This window comes from Microtus oregoni, unplaced genomic scaffold, assembly GCF_018167655.1.
Source record: "Microtus oregoni isolate MIOR12 unplaced genomic scaffold, Mior012 000026F_ref0000081, whole genome shotgun sequence".
Classification (NCBI taxonomy): domain Eukaryota; kingdom Metazoa; phylum Chordata; class Mammalia; order Rodentia; family Cricetidae; genus Microtus; species Microtus oregoni.
The window spans coordinates 17916071-17939776 of record NW_024543085.1 but is presented as its reverse complement, the minus strand read 5'-3'; the positions used below and the strand labels follow the sequence as shown (position 1 = coordinate 17939776).

At 39.1% G+C, this 23706-nt stretch overlaps 1 protein-coding gene across 2 annotated transcripts in view; it reads right to left on the bottom strand.

Annotated features, from left to right (window-relative positions):
- Cped1 (cadherin like and PC-esterase domain containing 1) overlaps positions 1 to 23706 on the bottom strand; it is a 279514-nt gene that overhangs the window by 116629 nt on the left and 139179 nt on the right. For both annotated transcript variants that reach the window (XM_041675439.1, XM_041675441.1), the window contains exons 7-14: positions 19382 to 19524; positions 17954 to 18026; positions 16387 to 16554; positions 15192 to 15296; positions 12975 to 13132; positions 8714 to 8784; positions 5825 to 5875; positions 184 to 370 (exon numbers count right to left, since the gene is read on the bottom strand). In XM_041675439.1, the coding sequence (XP_041531373.1) occupies positions 184 to 370; positions 5825 to 5875; positions 8714 to 8784; positions 12975 to 13132; positions 15192 to 15296; positions 16387 to 16554; positions 17954 to 18026; positions 19382 to 19524 (956 nt within the window). The remainder of the gene's footprint in view (positions 1 to 183; positions 371 to 5824; positions 5876 to 8713; positions 8785 to 12974; positions 13133 to 15191; positions 15297 to 16386; positions 16555 to 17953; positions 18027 to 19381; positions 19525 to 23706) is intronic.

Sequence of the window (23706 nt, the reverse complement as noted above, 5' to 3'; positions counted from 1 at the left end):
TTTGTAGATTGATAGAGAATCTGTGGTTATTTTCTAAGCACACGAAGCCAGAAAGAGGAAGACTTCACACCACCATGCTTTCCAGAAGGGCTGTGCTCCAGCTGTTCTGAACCACCATGGAAGGCGGGATCAGACATCTGCCTTCTGGTGGGGTGTCAAGTCAGTGGGCTCCCGTCCCCATACCTCGGGCCAGCCCGCTCTTGCAGGTGCACCTTGCACTGACACTTGGAAGGCTCTGCTCCAATCCTCACTGTTAGCACATCAAATGGCACTTCACAGTAATAATCTTTGATCTTCGGATTAAACTCAGGACTCAGTTCCAAACGGGGATGGGTGAAGATCTTCTTGATATGGCAAAGTGTGTCTTCCTCTGTTGCCAAGACAGGAAGAAAGACAAAGGCAACTGTGAATGGCATATAGGTAACTGTGTGGGATTAAGGTGTTTCCCCTCTCCTACTCCTGTGCACAGTTTCAGTAATCGGTGGCTATCTACTCAGCACCTAGGCACCATTGATTTGTGGCATCAACTGATTTCCAATTTCTCACATATGCTGTATCTTCCATAAACCAGGCATTCACTTTAGTCGACACAATATAGATAGTATTTTTTCTCAGTCCTTGAAACTATGAAGGCACAGAAGGCGGGGGAAAATGTCTCTCCTGTCGGTTGATAACATCCCCATGAGATACATGACATCTTAATTAATTATGAAAATGGAGTTAATGGTTCCATGGGACAGTGACAGAAGGGAACCAGCAGGCAACCAGGAAAGCTTCTTGATGAAAAACGTTATAAAACTGCCATTCGTCGTATAAGAATAAGGGTTGAGCAAAGAATGTGAACTTTGGCATCATACCAACCACATAGTGCGAAAGAATCACAAAGCATCCTGAAATTCTTTTCCGAGACGCCTCATCAGGGGGAAGTGCCAGAAAGCAATAGAAGGAAATGCTGTATCTGTTTAAACTTGTTATCAAGCCTACAATGACTTCATGCCATTGACTATAAATTTTCCTTTGGCGACTCATTTTATAGCAAACACTATCTTGGTACAAGAAGAGAAAAACGGCTTTAGTGGTGGGAACACAGAGCAGCCCCTGTTAAATTACACCTAACACTAATATTTGGAATGGACAAAAGGACTCAAGAGTTTATCAAAACTGTTTCCAAAGTATTATCTACAAATAGTTTATCTATTCTTTACAACAGTCAACGAAACTCCAGCAAATGTAAGTCTAGAAAACGCTCCTGAAATCAGCAAAGTGAGGGTACCTTAGCATCATTTGGCATTTAGTGATACTGAATAGCCATAGCAAGCAAAGATGCAACAGGGTTCAATACCAGAAAGTGGGGACTGAAGGTAGTAAAAAGACATTGTTCCGGTCACTTCTGCCCTTCTCCTTTCTACAGCTAACATAATAGTTTCTCTAAAAATCAAATCTGATAGTTTGATTACAATTATAGTAGTAGTTTCTCGTCATTTCCAGAGTCACACTAAAGAGGAGGAAAGGCACAAGGGCCCCTTGTTTTGCCATTCATTACTTCTGCTATTATGTCCTAGACTTTGTACGTCACTAAGACCAAATTCTGGTTCGCTTTTGAAGGAATGGTGAAGCATCACCCAGGGTGGGGACAGAAAACCATCATCCAGCTGTAGCACTCTAGCTCTGTCTGAGAGCATGGTGAAGCATCACCCAGGGTGGGGACAGAAAACCATCATCCAGCTGTAGCACTCTAGCTCTGTCTGAGAGCATGGTGAAGCATCACCCAGGGTGGGGACAGAAAATCACCATCCAGCTGTAGCACTCTAGCTGTGAGAGCCAGGTCTCCACATAGCTGCTTGTGTGCTCTAAGCAATGAAAGTTAATATAAGCATTTCTGCCTCCTGTTCTGTGGTTTTCTGTGCCAGTGGGAGAAAAACAACTTATCAAGTATAAATTAAGAGCACAATAGTGTTGTGTGATATTTGTACACTGTGCAAAGGTAAATTACTGTGATTGGTTTAATAAAGAACTAGCAGCCAATAGCTGGACAGGAGGTATAGTCAGGATATCTGGACAGAAAGAAAGGAAGGAGGAAATAATCGAGATGCAGAGAGATGAGAGGAATCACAGAACAAGTAGGATGTAAAACATGAAAGAAAGGCTAAAAAGCCATGTCGAAGAATGTAGATTTAAAATGGGCTAATTTAAGTTATAAGAGCTAGTTAGGAACAAGCCTAAGCTTTAGGATGAGATTCCATGATTAATATAAGTCTCCATGTCATTATTTGGAAGCTGGCTGGGAAGACAAAGAAAGATTCATCACAGAATAGTATCATGAATATGGTGTCATTTCATTCTACAGAACAGTTTTATTAAAAAGAAAAAACCCAACAAGTCAATTTTGTTGAATCTCAAAGTGATTTGAGTAAACTGTTTAATTTTATTTGGCATTTTAAATGAACAAGTCAATTAGTCAATTAAAGACACCTCTCTCTCTCTCTCTCTCTCTCTCTCTCTCTCTCTCACACACACACACACACACACACACACACGTAGAGTTCAACTATAATTTTAATAATCTGTCTCAAAATAGTTCATAAGAATATAAGTAGAGCCAGGTGGATCTTGTGAGTTCGAGGCCAGCCAGGACTACAGAGTGAGTTCAAGGACAGCCATGGCTAAGCAGAGAAACCCTGTCTCGAAAAGTTCAAAGAAAGGAAGAAAGGATATAAGAATAGAGTAGTATAACCCACACTGAAAATAACCATTGCTCTTAATTCAAATTCAGTGGCTTCTTAATAATGCACTGATTTTTAAAGTCAAAGTCCCACCCACCCCATTCACTGCCTCTGTTCAAGGCACGGAGACAAGCATAGTGAAAACAGGAGGTTAACAGTCTTGGGATTCGATCCAAATGAACGCGCTGACCCCAGCATAACACCAAACAAACTGGAGCAGCATTCAGCACTGCTTAGGGAGGCCTGAGCTGCCCAGGCGCGAAGGGAGTATAAATACACTTTGTGCTCAGCGCCACTTGAATGAATAACAAAGCAGTCGATTTTTTTTATCAACATGAATCACAGAAGATGTTTTTTAAGTTAATAGACTTCCTTTTTCTTTTTATATACTTCATTTATTTCATTTTGACACATGGTCTTCCCATATAGCTTACGCTGGCTTTGAACTGTTGATCTTTCTGCTTCAGTCCCCCAGCACTGGGGTCACAGGAGTGCACCACTTCTCCTAACTAAGGAATATATTTTTCTAACAATTCAGTGAGAATTAATTTCCTTTTGGCTTATACTATTTACGTTCCTTTTTATATTCCACAGCGTAGTCACAGTTTTCAAAGGGGGCTTGTAAGTTGAACCTCACCTCCACAAGAGATGAAATAAATGTGCGGTTATTTTCGTAAGCACGATTTCATCAAGACCCCTCCCCCCAGCATCATCACCAAACTTTCCACTTCTGGGGTGGTTGCTGCATCCTGGACCCTGGCTTGAAAGTTGCTTTAGCTCTGACATCATTGCAACTGCACGAAGGCTGCTCTATTTGGCATCTTTCCCAGTCTAGTCCTGACTTGTCTCGGGCCACTTACCTTAGCTCTATGGAGAACTCCGCACGAAGGATGGTGGTCGCAGTCTGCTCAACCTATTTGGCAAGCAGGCATGGGAAAGCTGTTTGAAGTTTTGGTGGTTTTTAACGGATTTCTTTTAACCGTAGGATTTTATTGCTCCCTTGACGGATCATCGTAACTCATATTGAATGCAGAAAAGCTTATTCTCTTAAAGATTGCCCCACCAGTCCAGGAGCATCACTCAGAGTATTTTTAAATCTCATATCAAACCATAAAAGCAGGGAAATTAATTGTAAAGATCCAGGTAGCATGGGTTTTTAATCAGGGAAGAAAGGACATGAAGGAAGTTGAAGGGATTTCCTGACAATCTGCCCTCTTCTACATCACATTACTTGGGATCTGAAGAGTGATGATGTCACCCAGTGCAGAATACAGAACCCACAGAGATGATCAGGCTTTCCCACATTGCATTTAGCCCTGGGCTTAGCCCAGGACACATGCTCAAAAAAAATAATAGACCAGGCTATCCTCGAACTCACAAAGATCTGCCTGCCTCTGCCTCTCGAGTGCTAGGATTTAAGGCGTGTGCCACCACAGCCCAGCTGAGCGTTTCTTCTTTTAAAATCATACCCAGAGCAGCAGAGAACCAAGGGAAAAGAAAACTGGGTCTCGTAGGTGTGAGGAATTGGTAACCAAGGCAGATACACGCACACACACACACACACACACACACACACACACACACATTTCTGCTCTTTTCCCTGGTAAGTACAGCAATACTTGAAAAACTTTCTGGCTTTAACTAAATGTACTTGTTGGTTTTATAGACTAATACTACTTAATATAGCATAATATTTGGTGTGATTATTGAAAAAGTATAAATAAACAACAATATTTAGAAGGCAAACAAGTTAGATTTTGTTAAATTATAACACCTAATTATAATAAGCTAAGCCTAAATTTATACATGGCAAATTTTTGACTTTTGTGTTTCAAAGGAATTTATTTTGGAAGACAAGTTTTGCCTTTTCTTTCTTTCTTTCTTCTCTTTTTAGACAAGATTTCTGTTTAGCCCTGACTGTCCTGGAACTCACTCCATTTAGACCAAACTCCGGACCTCAGAGATCTGCCTGCCTCTGTCTCTGAGTGCTAGGATTAGAGGTGTGCATCACCACTGCCCAGAAGACAAGTTTTCTAAAACCACATTTTAACAAAAAGTATAAGCAGATTGGCAGATGTGAATCTATTTTAAGAAGTATATGTAAAAAAAAGTATAAGAAAAAAGAAGTATAAATAAATAAATAACATACAATAAAGGGCTCTTAATTCTGTGCATGGCATAAGCTATTAAGGAAATTCAGGAGGCAGAGGAGTGGCTCAGTGGTGAAGAACACCACACCCACTAGTTTTCCAGAGGACCCAGGTTCAATTCTTAGTGCGGCATGATCCCTCACAGCCATTTGTAACCAGGAGTTATGCAAAGAAGAGGAAATGGAACAGCCTTCTCTGCCTCCTCAAACTCCATCACTCATGGGGTGCACAGACATTCATGCAAGCAAAACACACATACATGTACAACAAATAATAACAACTTTTAAAGGAAAATAAAATTCAGGAGCTTAAGAGAAATCTGAAGGCCATGAAATAGCCCCGTGACCATCAAAGTCAAGTGGACCCCACTAAAAAGATGCTTAGAAGACCACTGTGTGTATCAATCCAGATGAACAAAGGGATTTTTTAATTTAAACTTTACATAAACTTAATTTCATATATGTTTTATTTTGTATAGTTAAAATTCATGATATTTTAAGATGATAAATGAAAAAAATGAGTTTGAAATTCTCAGTTGTTATGAAGAGAATTCCACTCAAATACTCTGGATTACAGCAATCACCTAGGAAGAAAAACTTACTTCAGAATAGGGAGATTTCTAAAGAGGATGTATAAGCCAAATTCTACCTCTGATGTAAAGCCTGTAGATTCCTTGGACCCATAAAAATGAGTCTGGAAGTCACTGACCTAAAATGACCTCTGTACATATAATATTTTAAACTAAGAATCTGAATAACTAAAAATTAAATGTTCTATTCATGCAGAAGTGACCAATATAAACTTAACCAGAAATAAAACTTCTCAAAATTTACTTTAAAGAAAGTAGCAATCTAAAGACATCTGAATATGATAAAAATGCTTATATTTTTTCAAAGTTGGATTGTGTCTAAACTGTGGGCTTTATTATGGAAACACTCAATCTCAACTCACCATAACTGCAATGTAAGTCTTTATTTTCATATGAAATTCGTGGAACTGCATCTAAAATTAAAAATAAATTTAAATTAAAATTAAACTATAAATTTAATGTAAAAATTCTCCCCTCTCTCCTCTCTCTTGCTCTGAATTTGGAGCTTACTGACCAGGTAGACTGGCCAACCAACCAGCGAGACCCAAGGATCTTCCGTCCCTAAGCACCCCCACACTTCCAAGTGCTGGAGACTGGCATTGTCTTACCCAGAGTGCACACTGGTGCTAGGAAGGGGACACAGACACTCCTGCACAACAGTTAGCACTTTCCTGACTGAGTCATTGATGTGGGAGAGTCATGTGTCTATGTGCTACTTTCATTGGTTAAAAAAGAAACCACCTTGGCCCTTTGATAGGACAGAAAATTAGGTAGGCGGAGTAAACAGAACAGAAAGCTGGGAGGAAGAAGGCAGTAAGATAAGACAGACGCTATAGCTCTCCTCTCCAAGATGGACGCAGGTTAAGATCCTTCCTGGTAAGCCACCACCTTGTGGTGCTACACAGATTATTAGAAATAGGTTAATAAAGATGTGAGAATTAGCCAGTAAGAGGCTAGAGCTAATAAGCCAAGCAGTGTTTAAAAGAATGCAGTTTCCGTGTAATTATTACAGGTGTAAAACTAGCTGGGTGGACAGGTGCTGGGAACGCAGCCCACAGCCCCTGTCTCTACAAGTCATCTCCCCATGCCTCACCAATGAGCATGTCTAAGCAAAGCTGACAGCTACAGGATTAAAACTCAAAGAAGTGATTACTTCTAATAGAAGACTATTAGAGAAACAAAGGTGGGGTCAGAATGGAGCGTTAATCTAATTAATCTTAATCAATAAAAACCTAGGAGTCAGATATGGGGTGAAAGCCGGGAAGATCATAGAATTGGGTCACTAGTTGTTTCCCGCCTCTCTCCTTCCTGCATCCTAAAACTCTTGAGATCCTGTCTATACCCCAGCGCATCACTTCCCATCTCCACCTTCCAAGTGCTGGGATTAAAGGCACAGGCCACCACTGCCTAGCTTTTATAATTAACTAGTGGCTAGCTAGCCCTCTAAGCTCCAGGCAAGCTTTGTTAAAAGACAAACAAAATATCACACAACAGTCTGAATGTCATCTTTAGCCTAAAGATAAATTACTACATTTTCTTCTAGTTCTGTGATCATACGCTGTAATTTCCTACATTATTGAAAGGGAGATATTCTAACTCTGTACCAAAATTGGTTACCCTGTATCAGATTTCTAGATAACTAAATATCCATCTGAAAAAAAATCTTAATAAATATTTATGGACAAATGAATGCATAAAATACTAGAGTGCTTTAAAAAGTTTATTTTTTAAAAAAAGAAAACGGTGGCAGAAGACAAGATTCATGCTAAATCCTCGCCCGTTCATTGCTGGGCCTACTGATTCATTTTGTTTTGTTGAATCTGCAGGTCTCAACCAGTGTCCTGTCCTTCACACTCACTGGCAGGCCTTCAACTGATGGAGGAAGGTCATTGGTTAAATAAAAAGAAACTGCTTGGCCCTCATTGGTTAGAAGATAGGTGGGAGGAGTAAACAGAACAGAACGCTGGGAGGAAGAGGAAGTGAGCTCAGACTCCACAGCTCTCCTCTCGGAAGCAGACGCCTCAGAGAGACGCCATGCTCCCAGCTCCCAGGCAGATGCACACGATGATGGACATAGGCTAGAATCTTCCCGGTAAGCGCACCTAGGGGTGCTACACAGATGATTAGAAATGGGCTAAATTAATATGTGAGAATTAGCCTAGAAGAGGCTAGATAGAAATGGGCCAAGCAGTGATTAAATGAATACAGTTTGTGTGTTGTTATTTCGGGCATAAGCTAGCCAGGCAGCCGGGGTGCTGGGGATGCAGCCCCGCCACCCTTATTACTACATTCAACCAAAATTCTGGTTAGAAGATTCAGTGCAGTACCCCTGAGAACCACAATACTGGATTAAATTCTGGTTATTACAGGCCTTCTTTAGTTCAAAGAAAAAATATATTGATAGGTATGTCTTTCATTTTTTCTTCTGAAAGATATTTTCTTCTAGTATTACAAAACATTAGCTACTCTTTAAAAAACAAGATATGAATAAAAAAGGGGTAAATCAGGGGGGGAAATTACCAAGAAAGTTCCTTGAGGTTCCTCTTGCTAATGGGCAGCTGTTACATTCAACCATAAATCCTGAACATCTTTTGTGACAAATAATTTTTCTAGCTATTTACAGAATTTTATTTCAGGACTGTAGGCTCACGGGTACTGTCAATGTACTCTTATAGAAATAATGGTGGTTTCTAATGTTTTTCATTTATTACTTGTTTATTTTTATAATTTGCTGAACAATGTATTATAAATAGGTACTACACTTTTCCAGATGGTACATTACTGTTTATTAAAATATACAATTTTTAAATGTTCATATAGATTCTTAATTATGTTCTTAAAATGAATAGTTAGCAGTCGAATTCTTAGTCCTTAAGGACAAATTTTATTTAACTAGATAATCTATTTTTGCGTATTAAGAATTGGGCCTAGAACCTCCACATGCCAAGCCTGTGATCTATCGCTGAGGGCTAAGCATCCAAGAGTAACTTGTAAAGCTTCCCTTCTATGCTGTCAGGTGTCCCCTTAACATGTGCTCTGATGGAAACATTCACCACCAGTATGAAAGTTCCCTTTTCCCCTCCCCCCTCCCTTACCTTTAAGAAGAACATCCAATTTTGAGGGAAAAAAAAATGTCACTTTCTAGCTTTATTTTCATTTTCGATCACTAGCAAGTTAAACATTGTAAATATATTTTAAAGCCAGATAGTACTTTTCTTTCTGCTATGCTATGTGAAACTATGTGCTTTTACCTTTTTGACTGTTGATTGCTTCCAATGACTTTTGTGGTTTCTTAATGGCCTCGTTTCTTGTTGAAGAATTCCTGCAACACAATGCCAAGCAAGTCCAAATCAACAAGGTGAACACACTGAGTTTTGTCCCGAGTGGGCACAGTTATTTTGGTGAAGACAAGAAACACTGTATGGATGTCATTCCTCAAAGCTGGCCATCTAGCCTCTGGTGGGATGGGTGGAAATCTTAAAAGCAGTCACTCTCTAGTTGGAAGCTGAGCAACCTCAGATAGCCTAGCTCCGACGAGGTGATTTAAAACACGCACATTCTCCCTGGGATCTCTGCCTAACGTTCCATAGCTTTCCTGCCAAGAGCCTTCGAAGTCCTGAGAATGTACACAAAATTAGAGAAACCAACGTGGCTACAGGAGAGAGCTGACATTGCCAAAGTGTGTCCTTGCACTTGCCGACAGTCAACAGAGACCAGCAAAGGTTGTTTATACCTTGGCATGCTCCCTTGACTTTCTGTGTCGTATAAGTAACAGGACGCTTGGCTGGATGAACCCTTAAGTCCTTCTGATTGGAGCTAAACTAGCCTAAACTGTAGTCAGAACATTTTCTGGTCTGGAGACTAGAGAACGCAGGACACTCTGGTCTCTAGCCCTTGACGTGCCTTTCCTGTGTTAATGTGACACTTTGTTGTCTGTCACCCTATTAAAATGGAGAGATTAGTATTTGCTCCACACAGGAACACTGTGAGAATCAAATAAAAATGTCAGTGCCAGACATGGTACTGAGTAACGCAGCCCAAAGTGCAGGAAGGCAGATTCAGGCCGGGGAAAGCATCATCCTCAGGCAGAAAATAGAGGAAAAAATAGGCATTAAACAGAGTTTGCTAATTGCTAATTACCATTTCTATCTTTGCCAATGCTAGAAGTTATGGTAATTTTACTTCTAAAAGTCTGTTTTATTTTGGTATACACACACACAGACACACAAAAAAAAAAAAACCACAAAAGCAACAACAAAAAGGCTGGGAGGCAAAATGTAGTGATTTCTTCCAAGGAATGAAATAGCAGGTAGAGCATGATTGTCAAGAGGTGTGAAGGTTTTTATGGTGGTGAGATTTTCGGTTGTTTCTTATTTTTACTTTTGTAAAGCTGGGGACCCAACCCAGGGCTTTCTGCACAGTGGCGATAACTCTGCTAATGAGGTAAGTTTAGCTGAAGTCCAAATTAAGAAAAACAAAATCTAAGAATTTCCGATGAACAAATACTTTCAGGAGACTCATTCAAGAGATACAGCCCCTAAGCCCACATGAACGGAATTATGGGAGTGAGACTATGTTAAGGGAATGACAACTTGTACAAAAGAGCTGCACGCCGTTTGTTCTCGGGGTTTCTGTGAATGGATTCTTGTTAAACTGGTGTGTGTTTTCTAAGAAAAAGACTTCCACAAAACCTTTCCAACATATGCAACTTTCTTTTCAGGAAAGTGAGGATTAACAGACACTATTAGGGTTTCCACACCGCTTCATTTGGGGCCTCTGCATTCTGGGCCTTGGGGCTCCCACATAAATGTTACCTGTCACTGCTGGGGTTCCAGCTTTGTCTTCTCTTACCCTGCTGCCATGCCACAAGCAAATGACCTTTATTTCAAGAGAAAGACTAAGTGATTAGATCCCCAGTGCTGTACATGTATAAAAGCTGCTTTGCTGTGGCCATTGGGAAGATGAGAACATGGCCGCCTCCGTGCCTGCCTGATACACTGGATAATAGTTTAGAGCCATGGGGTAAGTTAGTATTTGTATTAGCCGAATGTCTTAAGCTACTGATTTAGAATTTTAATTTCCCTCAACCGGGAAATTTGTGTGAGAGGTATAATCCCCCGTGCAATAAAGCACGAATGATAAGAAATATACACTCTCCCTGGAAAGTGGAAGGTGATGTAAGCTGAGCACTGATGAAAAAAAAAATTTCCGGGAGCATTATGCTATCTGACTCTGATAAACACCAGAATTTGCTTCTGTTGGTGTTAATAAAGAAATTTGTTGAACATGTATGGCTTTCCTTATAAAGAAAAGAAAACTACTGCCCTTGCCGTAGATGCTAAAATGACCTTTGAGTGCACACAAAGATGAAAGATAAACTGCTTTACTACTTACATGCAAGTGTGACATACACAAAACTTTCTATGTAATCCTCCTAGAGTAATACATAGTAGGCACCCTAAGCCATATTTACACATAAGGAAATTAAGTCTTGAAGGATGCAGGACTTTGCCTGCAATAACTAATAAACTCGAATATTGGGATTTTTTAATACTCCTCTGTATGACTTAGAATAGCTCTTGTCCTTAATAATTATATTCAATGGTGATCATTCTTACATTCCTTTAAGGGAAGAGAACTCAATCTTTTGATTTCAAGCAGTGGTTTACTGAGCCTGGTCGTATATGAGGAGCTGGAGAAAACTTTGTCAGGGAACAAACGTTGTGAAGCTTGCAAATCTCTAGGGAATTCAAGGAACGTTACAAACAATACAAATAAACTCTTTGGGAATTCTCCTCGGTTCTTTGTCTATACTGAAGTACGAGGAAGTCTTGGCTTATTCGCATGAATGCAAAGTATAAAAGGTGGCTTTATGCTATAATATTTAAAATGGTTTTCAAGCACAGAAGGGAAAACTGGACTTACCGAGGGAATAAAGCCAAGCTTAGAAAGCCTTTGCAAGTAAAGTGACTATTAATGCTAGAACATGTTCGAAGAAGTACTCGGTATATGGTTATTTGTATTTTTAATTACAGATGAGCTTCTTCTAGCCACTATCTCCTGAAGCCAAAGGAAATAAAGGGCAAGGGAGCAGAGCTGAAGCCATTCCCAGCAGTGACTGTAAGAGACATAAATGAGTGTCATGTCCCTTCGTCTTTCATCTCCCTGGGAGGCTTAGGTCTAATTCTGTTTTCCTGGCAGTAGAAAAGTCAAATGCTCTCTTAATTCTATCCATATTAAAGAACAGACAAAGCTTTAAGTGCATCCCCTTTGCCAGCTACTAGGGGCATTAATAGCTCACCTGCCTTTTCCCTCATGGCTACCTCTCATAAGAGTGGAAGTGAAGATGGAAAAAAAAAAAACCACTCTCTAAAAGCAAAGCAAAAAAAGCGGAGTATAGATTCATGAATTTAGATGAGATTTGCTCAGAATAGTCATACTTCTATAATGCACAAATAAACTTGCCTGCTGGTCTATCTCCAATATGACAGATGGTTCAAAACACAAGCCCCACCGAACCTTTCTGATGTTTCAGCAATGGAAACGTATGGATTGTGGGGGCCCACAGAAATAGGTCCACTCCACCTTGACTGAAGGTCAGAGAGCTTAAGCCTACTCTTATTCTTTCAAAGTTATTGACAAGAGGTCTGACTAAAGGTGTGGTTACAGAGAAGATACCCTGACCTAGGGTGTGGTTACTTAGTAATTTGGATATTAAGATGGACCACAGAGGTGATTCATTCCACCTTGACCAAAGGTCAGAGAATTCAAGCCTATTCCTGCTCCTTCAAGGATATGAAGGGAGCTTTGGCCCAGGAAGTGGGTGCCTACAGAATGCTTGATCCAAGGTGCTGTAATTACATGTCCTGCCTAAACAACAGAATGCTTAACTAGAGGATACAGTTGCTTGATGTTTCAAGTCCTGATGTAACTGACTGTTCTGGTTGTTCTTTGTGTTGTGTTAAAGCAGTCTTTCGCCTTTTCCCTTCCCCTCACCCACTTCTTTGGATTGGGGCATATAAGCATTAGGAACATAAACATGGGCATTTTCAGTATTCAGTATTCACTGGATAGCCCTCCCAGTTCTATCCCACGACTCTGCGTTTCTTTCGTACCTCTGTTCCTCCTACCTAATATTCTAATCCACATTCCTCTACCCTGGAATGTGTGAACCCCATCGAGGCTGGACCCCGACAGATGCCCCTCCAATGGGTCACTACGACAAAGGATCACAAGAAGAAACAAGATGGAAATGTCTAATTTTAAACATTGCTTTATACCAGAGTCACATCCTAGTTTGAAAACTGTTGGGTGTGTTTTTGGTTACAGTGTCTAATGACCACCAGAACCATTATGGCTTCAGTGCTTTAAAGTCATTTCTTTTCCAGACCATGGATTTTTGGGCATGCTTCCTTTGTGTTGTTCACTTTAATGTAGGCAAAGCCTTTTGAAATCAATCTTTTCGGCTTAAAGATTTTTGGACCACACCATTCAAATTTGTGGCTCTCTTACCATTCCAGGGGATGTAGCTGTTCCTTTTTATTCGTGGGCCAAAATTGTTCAAATACATTTAAAAGAGACCAGTATTGAGGCAGGACTGTGCCAGGAGTTGCCATATCATAAAATTCACGCATCACAGACTGAATCCCAGGAGCGGTGCATGGGAAGAGCTGAGAAGAAATGTTCAAAGAAAACATCAACAGAAGAAAAAAAAATCAACTGAAAAATTGAAAAGTAAGTTGAAATGTCGCATTACTAATAGTGTTCATATTTAGTCAGACATTGTTTCATCGAGCAGTTATTTATTTAAAATCCTATTGGTCATGGGTTGGGATGCTAACTCAGTTGCACTGAAAGCTGAGGACCCAAATCTGATGTCCAGGAAAGCCAAGTATAAACTACAGAATCCAGCATGGCAGGCAAAGACCGATGGATCCCCTGGGCTCACCGACTGGCCAGCCCAGCCTACTTGGTGAGCCCAGAGCCAATAGAGAGCGTCTCAGAAAGCTAGGCAGATGCCTCATGAGGAGTGACCGCTGAGGGTGTCTTTAGACTTCCATACACCTCTGTGTGCACACTTGTTCTTATCCATACACACACAGAAATAAACACACATTCTATTGGTCAGTACAGATTGGCTTAATTTTTGACATTGCTTTCAAGGCAAATGTTGCTTTTTAGACATGATTAAAGTTATTAACAATTATCTGTATAAATGAAGTCTTTTTTTTTCTTTTCAATGAGTATACATGCATCTCTTCTTCCAGTAATCAAAATCTCAAAAGAGCTATGTAACACAGAAAGAAAGACCATGGGGACGAGAAATCCTTTTGTGCTACAAGTGAATTATGCCAGAGTGAGAACTATTAATCTCACAAAAAGAGGAAATTGAAATTGGTTATCTTGTTTTTACTCTGAGAGTCAGGAAATTGAGCTTTGCCCTTGTTTCTTTCGTCGTCTCATCCCAAAAGAGACCATCTGCATTTATAGTGTTTTGAGTGATGAATCCTGACAGTTGTCTTCCTAAAACACTGAGCTAAATATCATGTATTACATGTAAACTAATTAAGATGATAAATATATTAATTAAAATTATGTTGGAGTCATAAGTTTATTTTCAGTTCTCTATAATATGGGGCTAAATTGAATAAAAAAGTATATCCTTCATTGGTTGACTTGGTAAACTTATATGAGTTGTATAATTAACTCATATAAGTAACTTATCTATATAGGTTGAAAAAAACTACAAGGAATATTTGAGGCTTCCATCAGATTAACAATGCACCAAATAATTTAAATACTATTTAAAAATAGTTTTCTATGAACAAATATTAAGTAAGAACATAAAGTCATTATAGTCTATATTAGTGGCAGAAATAAAACACATTGGATACGAACACTCAGACGTAATCACTTATGCTTTGATATTGACCAAGAAATTGATAAACACACCAAAAATTCCAGGGTGAGAAAAAATGCCCTTTTGCAGACTGAAACCAATAAGAGCTGCTATGAGCATTCATATACAATCTATTTTTTGGACACTTGCATAGTTGCTACCACCAATTAAGCCAAGGGAGAGGGGAGGTGCAGGGGAACTGTGGTCAGGATGTAATACATGAGAGAAGACTAAATTTAAAAGAAGATTGGGGCTGTTTTTAAAAGTCTTATTATGTTTAAATATATTTAATTTTTCTTAAGTTAAAAGAGGTAGGGTTTGTGGGAGCCTAGGCAGTTTGGATGCTCACCTTACTAGACCTCGATGGAGGTGGGTGGTCCTTGGACTTCCCACTGGGCAGGGAACCCTGATTGCTCTTTGGGCTGACAAGGGAGGGGAATTTGATTGGGGGAGGGGGAGGGAAATGGGAGGAGGTGGCGGGGAAGAGACAGAAATCTTTAATAAATAAACGAAAAAAAATAAAAAAGGGTAATAAAAAGTAGCAAATATTGGTTGCATATGCAGGCCCCAAACAATTTTCTAATAGAAAAATATCAATATCTTCCCCAGAGAACTGTTGTACCCTGGCAGCAGCTATGACGTCAGATCCTTCACCTCTCCTAAGCCACATATTACATCCTTCCAAAGGGACAAAAGATGCCTACAAAAGACTATGTGTCGTGAAGAAACATCTATGTGCAATTTGAAGGAAAAACTGGGCAGTTTACAGCTAATCTATTAATATCATAATCTCAGTCACTAAGTGGAAAGAAATATCACTTTTGTTTTACCAGTTGGAATTCTCCCAGACTCCCAAGTTCCTTTACAAAAGTCCGAATTGAGTGAATTTCCTCCAAGGACAGGCACTGATTGAGCTCCTTTTGATAGTTTCCATCCTGAAAGGAAAAAAGCCTTAAGTAATCATGAAGTGATCAAGCCATCTTTCTCCCAGTCACCCCGCACTTAACAAATCAATCAAACTCTGTAACAGCTAAACTTATTAAAGTTATGGAATTCATTGAGATTATAAACTGTCACAACAACATTCAAATATAAAAAAAATTATAAATGACAAGATTGACTCTCTTAACTGACCCAATGGTACCTTGTAAGTGAGAGGTCAGGATATATGTGACCATTGTTTGTAAATGCAAGATTTTCCTTGGGCCTTCAGAGCAATAGAGGTGAAAACATCTTCCCATGAACCCCCAATGTGGAACACTAGCATGGGAGAGTTTGGTAGACTGGCAAACACTCTTATCGCCCTAGGTTTTCCCGCAGCCATATGCTTCCTAAAGCATTTCCGAGATCAAGAGCAACCCTCTCTGACAAGGTGTTGTGACAGACACCATCAGGACCTTTGCAAAAGCTTTTACAACTCCTTTTCCAAACTCTTCAAATATGAATTTCAACATAGAAAGATATGTGGGGAATAATATTATGGCAATTGGTACTGATTTTTTAAAGAAATAGTGTTAGCCTGCCATTAAAACAATCAAACAAACAAAAATCCTAAACAACAAAAACCAGAAACATTCTAAAGTTAACTACCCTAATTGTCAGCATCTAGTCAAATGTTAACAGACATGAATATTTCAGCAAATTAATGTTTTAATTCAAGTCCCCTGAAGTCATCCTGAAGCTCTCTGGCATTCTAGAATGCCTTCAGAGAGTTCTAAGAGTCTTTGTAAAGTGTTCTAAAATGTATAAACACATGTATCATTCAAAATATCTATAAACGTTTCCTTAACAATCATGAACTTTTTCACTTCATCTCCAACACAATCCTTCTCATGCATACTCAGTCAAAATAAAATAATTTTTTTCAATCAAAATAAAGTTTTTCAGGTCAGAGAAAAATTCAGAAGCACACAATAATAGATAACAAATATCAGTTAATTTCAAATAAACTTTTTAAATTTTTAAATTTCACAATAAAAATAAGTAGTGGCTGAAAATTCAGTCAACGTGCACGTATGGACTTACCTCAAACGCACCAGCTCTATGAAACCTCTGCAATAGCTCAGAAAATAAGGGAAGTGAAGATGTATTGGAGAAGAGGAAATTGAAAGTATCCTTCAAAAGGATTTTTTCTGTATTTTGGTCCTTCAAATTGAAATTCTCATCATCTTGAAATTTTAAATGCTCATGTACCTTTGAAGGAAGAGAAGTAGGGGAAAGGAAATGAATTCTAAGGGATGATTTATTTCAGGTTGGATTGCAGACCAGAACTGACATCTAGTGGTCTCTTGGAGGCTAGCAGTTTTATAAACGTGAGTAATGTTTCATATGAAGATGCCATTCTTTCAATGGACAGGGACATGAGCTATTTCAAAGTCACATTAGCTTAGCTGGAAGCTCTTTAGATCTCACAAATATTTGTTCATGAAAGATAATATGTAACATTTTTCAAAAGTTTAATTTCAACTATTAGATATGCATCAAAAAGGCAAATGACCATTAAAATTTTATAAAGATTCTAAATTTTATAGATAAATCTTAAACCTGTCGATTTTCTGTAATTGTATTGTCTCTGTTATGGTTTGGGAAAAGGTAAACTCTGGTGGAGTTGAACTCTGCTCTAACCAAAAGGTGATTGTGCTCCCCGTTCTTTCTTACCCTATAGCCCAATAGTTAGCTTTTTTAAAATTGATTTTGTTGAGCTATATATTTTTCTCTGCTCCTCTCCCTGATACTCCCCTCCCCTTCGACTGTCTCCTATGGTCCCCATGCTCCCAATAGACAGCTTTTTATAAACTAACTGAACCAATATTTTTGTCTTCTTACCACTGAAGAATGTTATAGAAGAAAAAGAAATATGCTGAGGAAGGGGACCTAAAAGAGTTTGAACTCAAAACAAACTAAAAATCACCCACATTTATACATACAGCTATCGGAAAATATTTCAAAAATTCACATGAATTTTTATTCTTTTAAATTAAAATTGAAAAATAACTTATTCGTTTGTATTACTAGGGATGGAACTTAAGACCTAGTACATTCCAGGCAAGAATTCTGCCTCTGCTCAGTCTCTCTAGTTCCTATGCCTTTTTAAAATGAAAATGAATACCATTTTAAAAAGAATGACAGCGCTATCTCTTCATGATGCCATGCAAGCTCCCTGGGTCATCTTCTGTTTGCTATTATCGATATGTCTTACTTTTCCCCATGAAAATTTAATGCCATCTTTGTTCATGAATTCAGGGGAACTATAGAAAATGTCATGTTTCACCTACCATGTCCACATGGTGGTTAGCATTCCCAGGTTCACCCTCGCTAGGGCTCATGGGCATGAGTCTATAAGGACTGCAATGGAAGCTGTTTTAATCAGCTGGTAGCTGTAGATGAAACCCATTGTCAGTATGCACGTATGGGCTTTCCTCAAATGCACTGGCTCTATCAAACGTCTGCAGTAGCTCAGAAAGTACAGAAAGTGAAGTTGTATTGAAGAAGAGGAAATTGAAAGTATCCTCCAAAAGGATTTTTCCTGTGTTTTGGTTCTCCAAACCCCCCACCCCCCACAACACACACACACTGTATCCTGCATACTCACCTGGAGCACTACAGGATATCCAACATCTCCATAACCAATATCAAAAGTTAAAAGCTGAAAACACTGTCTACATCTGGAAGGAAAAACACAAGGTAACAGGACAACATATTTTCCATATTTTTTCTAGACTTACTCTACTTTCTGTTATTACATTGTTTATAATCGATACCATTAAATTTCATAATTTAAAAGGCCAATGACATGGATAATAGAAAAAACTACATGGAATGGACTGTTGGACTTGAGTCTCTTTTGTTCACTAGAAAAAGTGCCTCCACTCTTTCTCCATGACACACTATCATAATCAATGATGTTATTCCATGAGAACCTTCCTATGGGGAGAAGTTTCCAGGTCCTCCATGTTTAACACTGATGAATTCAGAAAGTGCAAGAAGGAGTGCAATACATTAGCGCACTGCACCGAGCACCTCTCCCTTTCCAGCAAACTAGACGTTTCCCTAGAGCAAAGGCCACGAGCTATTGTCGGAGAAGCTGAGCTATGAGATTAGAGCTGACTGAATTTTGTTAAAAGTTTTGTTTCTTTCTCAGGATTTTTAAATCTTTGGGATAGGATAGTTGAGAGCTAATATATTATGTACAGGGAAAGTTATACCTAGTCAATACTTCGTATATTTGATGGAAATACTTGAAAGGAGTTACAAATTCAAAATTAATTTTAGGATCCAGGAATAGGCTTGTAGTCCCAGCCCTTAAGAAGTAGAGGCAGCTTTTTCTTGTCAATGGCACGGAGTTTTGATCCTGTTTAATGTGCTGGCTTTGTGGGAGCATAACCAGTTTGGATGTTCACCTTCCTAGATATGGACGGAGGGGGGAGGACCTAGGACTTACCACAGGGCAGAAAACCCTGACGACTCTTTGGACTGGAGAGGGAGGGGGGAAAGGAGTGGGGGGAGGGGGAGAAGGGTGGGAGGAGGGGGAGAAGGGTGGGAGGAGGGGGAGAAGGGTGGGAGGAGGGGGAGAAGGGTGGGAGGAGGGGGAGGGAAATGGGAGGCTGGGAGGAGGTGGAAACTTGTTAAAATAAAAAAAAATAAAACTTTAAAACAAAAACAAACAAAAAAAGAAGTAGAGGCAGAAAGTTTCAGGCTAGTCTAGACTGTAAACTAAGATTGCTGAAAAGATAATGGTAATAATAAAAAATGTTTATAGCCTTGTGTTTTATTTCTTGTCACACCATTTGGATACAAACAAATGGCATGTAACAAACTCTGAAGTGGTAACTCTATTAATTAGGCCATTCATGTTTAGGAAATCAGATTATGATATACTGACATATTCTATTTACTTTCAGTAACTAAGGCTTTTCACGAATATATTTAAGAACCTCTAGCTCTCCTCTCTCTCTCTCTCTCTCTCTCTCTCTCTCTCTCTCTCTCTCTCTCTCTCTCTCTGTCCCTGTCATTCTCTTACCTATGGAAGGTCTTTGGTCCCAGAGTAGATGTTTCACTGAACACCTCGGCCACCAGTAAGAGCTTGCTAATTGCTTCTTTCAAGCTATCCAATGCCTGCAGAGGTGAACTTGTCCTCAGGAATGTCTCAAAAAACATTTGCAGCTAGGAAAAAAACAAAAGATTGACATGGCGAAATAAATTTTCAGCTGCCTATTGTTTCCAAAGTTAGTAATATGAAGTTATGTCTCCCTGCCTATTTCACAAACACAAAACATAACTTTAAATAGAAAAATTTGAAAATCAAAGATTTAAATATTTTTAATTCAAGTCACAAGGAGAAAGAAATGTCTATATACCATACAATTTAGCTTTGTTATTTTTGTTTGTTTGTTTCTCGAGACAGGGTTTCTCTGTGGCTGTCCAGGAACTCACTCTGTAGACCAGGCTGACCTCAGACTCACAGAGATCTGCTTGCCTGTGCCTCCAGAGAGCTGGGATTAAAGGTGTGCACCACCACCACCTGCTCTTTGCAGTTTAACGTTTTTTTCATTTTACTTTTCTTGTTGTACCCACTCTTGGAAGGATAGTGTATCTGACATAGTAAGGGTTGCAATGGAGCCCTCTGGATTGATTTGTGGTTCAATCAGTAGGGGGACTGGACTTGCCACTCACTTTTCTGAATCTTTGCTTCCTTACTTCACAGTGGGCTAAAACCCACCAACAAGAGAGTTGTGCACCCAACAAGGAAAAAAAAATATTTGAAGGCCAGTAGAAAAAAATGAAATTCAAATATTTGATTTTTAATCATCAATTTTTTGTATGTATCAATAAAAATGCCTTTTCAAAGTTGTTTCTTTTTACCTCATTTTTCTCTGGGAGATCTAGACAACTAGAGAAGAATCTAAGAGACCTACAGGGTTGTGATAACATTTTAGTATAAGATTTCCTCTGATGAAGAACATGGGATGATGTTAGAAGTTCAAGTCTATGTATTCCTGTGGACAATACTGTTAGTTTCACAAACAACTATTCTTATTTACTGAAATATTAAAAATCATAAAATAAACTATCTTTTGAAGATGCTTAGCATTAAATTTCAAGTCAATATTTTTTAAAAAAATATAAATCAAATCTTATTGATTCACAGACTTTCTCCAGATAAACATAGACTTTCAAAGATAAAGAACAAAAAATATTTTTTGAAAAAACATGCAGCAGATATTTGATCAATGCTTTCATAAAAATCAGCCAAGCCTATCAGAACTGCAAAAGATCATACATTGAAAACTTCTGATGTGATGATAATGAAGGACAAATATCAGCAGAAATTGTCTATGGGAAATGCTAACCGTATCTTTACAACGTGCCACTGAAACTCCCCCAACATCAACAAATACTGAGTCCATAAACTTTTATAAGCCCAAACCAGAAACCTAATGAGACCAGGCATTAAGACCGTAAGAACATATCAATAACATCTGGCAATTGAGATATTTTTCCATTTTACTAAAGAAAATGAGTGTAGTGATTGTATAATTAAAAGAAAACAAATTAATGCTAACAGTAAAAGTGTTAACACCCTTGAGTCAAAATAGAATAACACTGTGTGTTCCTAAGTAAAATCAGCACAAATCTTATTTAGTTCACCATGCATCACAATGACATGCACACATTCTTTCCACATTAATGTCACCTGAATGTTACAGAGCTTAAGGTTAATGATATAACAATGTGGAAAAGTTTTGTCAAGCATATATGGTGTACAAGACTGAGTGTCAAATTATACCTTCAACAGAGGAGATCAGCAAATTAGTATTTGATGGCTGCATTTATTCCCCTAATGTGCAAATGGTTATTTCTTCAGTCATAACTAGAATAATAAGAGTTGAAGACAAAGTCTATTGAACTAATTCTCTACTCTGCAGGAAGCCGACATTCTGTGACTTGGGGACACATTTCACAGCCCTGCGGTAAAACACTCCAAAAAGTATAAGGTTCAACTCTGGTTCTGGGCCACCCTGGGCCACTTCAGGGAGTTCATAGCAGGTCCTACTCTGTAGACTTAGTTAACTTATCAGCACAGTGTCAACAAACCTCGCATGCCAGAATAAAAGAAGGGTCATGCAAGTGCTTCATGTGTACGTGCATATATGTCATCAACCTGCATGAGGTCTCCCAAAGAGAGTATTTTTCGTCATTTGTCATTCGCCATAACCGAATCACTCAGACTAAATGAGAGATTAATTCCCATTTTGGTTTATACTTTAAATGACTGTGATGTATATATATCTCGGTGTACTCAGATGCACAATGACACAGTGTGCCAGATGACCTCATTAGAATGTATCAAATTAGAACAAATTTGCAGTTAATTAAGTCCAAGAATTTCAGTACTTGAGAAACATCGCACTTGGAAGATTTTATATCTTACCCACAAATCCCAAAAGGAGCAATGTCGCCTTTCTGCTCATTTGAATCATGGAGACACAATCTAAATATTAAGTAGACTCCTCCATCTTTGTATAGTTACTGCTAATGCTGGGATTTTGTTTGTTTGTTTGTAACAGTGTAACATCCTTTTCCTAGTCAACATCTTTAAGTTAAATCAATAAGACAGTGTAACTTTCCAGTGAAATCAGCGCCTTGAATAAAAACCCAACACCTTTAAGGCTAGATGTGATGGTGTACACCTTTGTTCCCAACACTCATGAGGCAGAAATAGGCGGATCATAGATTTGAGGACTGTTTGAGGTAGGTAGTCAATCTACGGCCAGTTTAAGCTACACAGTGAGACCCTGTCTCCAAAAGCCCAACACAAAAACTAAACAAGCAGCAACAATAGAATGCTTGAAGCATTTCATGACATTACAATCTCCACAGCCTGCTTATTTTTCCTGTCAGGGCAACAATAAAACCCAAACTTATTGCTAAATAAATGGGTAGAAAATGACCTTGTAAGATGATAGTTATAAAGAAAACTTAAATATCACTGTTCGTTTGTACTTAAAAATTTTAAGAAATGATCGGTGATATGTGTTAGCATTTACAATGTAAATCCATTTAGGCAACTGAGATATAAACAAGGCCAAAACTATATATTGAAAATGGAAGGATGGAGAGCAAGACAGCTGGATCTGCCCCTTACCAGCTGCAGCACTCGGGAAAGTGGGCCCTGCTCCTCGCCTAGGCAACATAGTAGAGCTGGCCTTTAAGGTGTAGATGTGGGTGAACAGGCCTGAGGGTGTGAAAGAAAGAGATCTGGCTCTTCCCCTTGCTGCCTGCTGTGTTGGGTGAACTAGCCAGGGCAGTGCTGGAGAGCTGGCCCTCCTGGTGGGGACGAGGGAGACCTGGCAGGCTGAACAACACAGCTACCACCCAGGACCAGAACCAGAGTTATGAGCTGGCCCACCCTAACATCCACCCCATCTATGGAGTTCTGGAGCATGTGAAGGGACCGGTCCTTCAGACCCAAAGTTTCAGGGGCTCCATGACTCAAGGTAACAACAGGATACCTAATAGGAGCCTCAGTGAGGGCCCAGTAACAATAGTGTAGCAGAAAGCAGAGGACTCTAACCAGATTCATTGCAATGAACACACTTGCATGTAAAGGTGTATGGACTAAGGGGTACACTGTGTGCCTCACTCTGTCACACCACAGCTTCCACAATGAAAATTTTTTTTAAATTCTTTTCATTTCTTTTGGGGGAGGGTTGCAAGAGCTGAAAGTGGATATGAAGGGCTGGGGAGATGAATGGCATCAGGATACATGATGTGCAATACACAAAGAACCAATAAAAAGTTAGCAAGAAAGAAAATGGAAGGATGGAGAAGCTGAGAATGAACCAAAATATTTGGAGGAAAGTTTCAAGTACGAATTTGGTACCTTAAATACTTCTAAAATGCACTAATTATTCACCTCATATGCATGCCTCATTACCATCTCAGTATTTCTGTTCTCCCCTGAAAGACTGCACACATTGTTCTTGATTGATTGATTGGTTCTCAATTATCACATGCTAATTAATACATTTGATGTTAAACTTGATGGCCTTCTTGTCTACTCTTCTCATTAGACTGAGGTATTCTAGGCCAGGAATTACCATTTACCTCTGACACATGGGTACCTGAGGCAAAATCAATATTTAATAAGGTTGTTGAACGAGGAATCCTAGATATGTCCTTATAGAAACCTCAGAAACGTTCACTGAAAGAATTTGTTTACTCTAGCTTCTAAATAATGCAGTCTTAAATCAATGCATTAGGCTGTGGCTATCGTTCATTGGCAGAGCATAGGACCTTAGGCTTATGCTGGGCCAAAATTATCTCAGGACCTGTACCCTATTA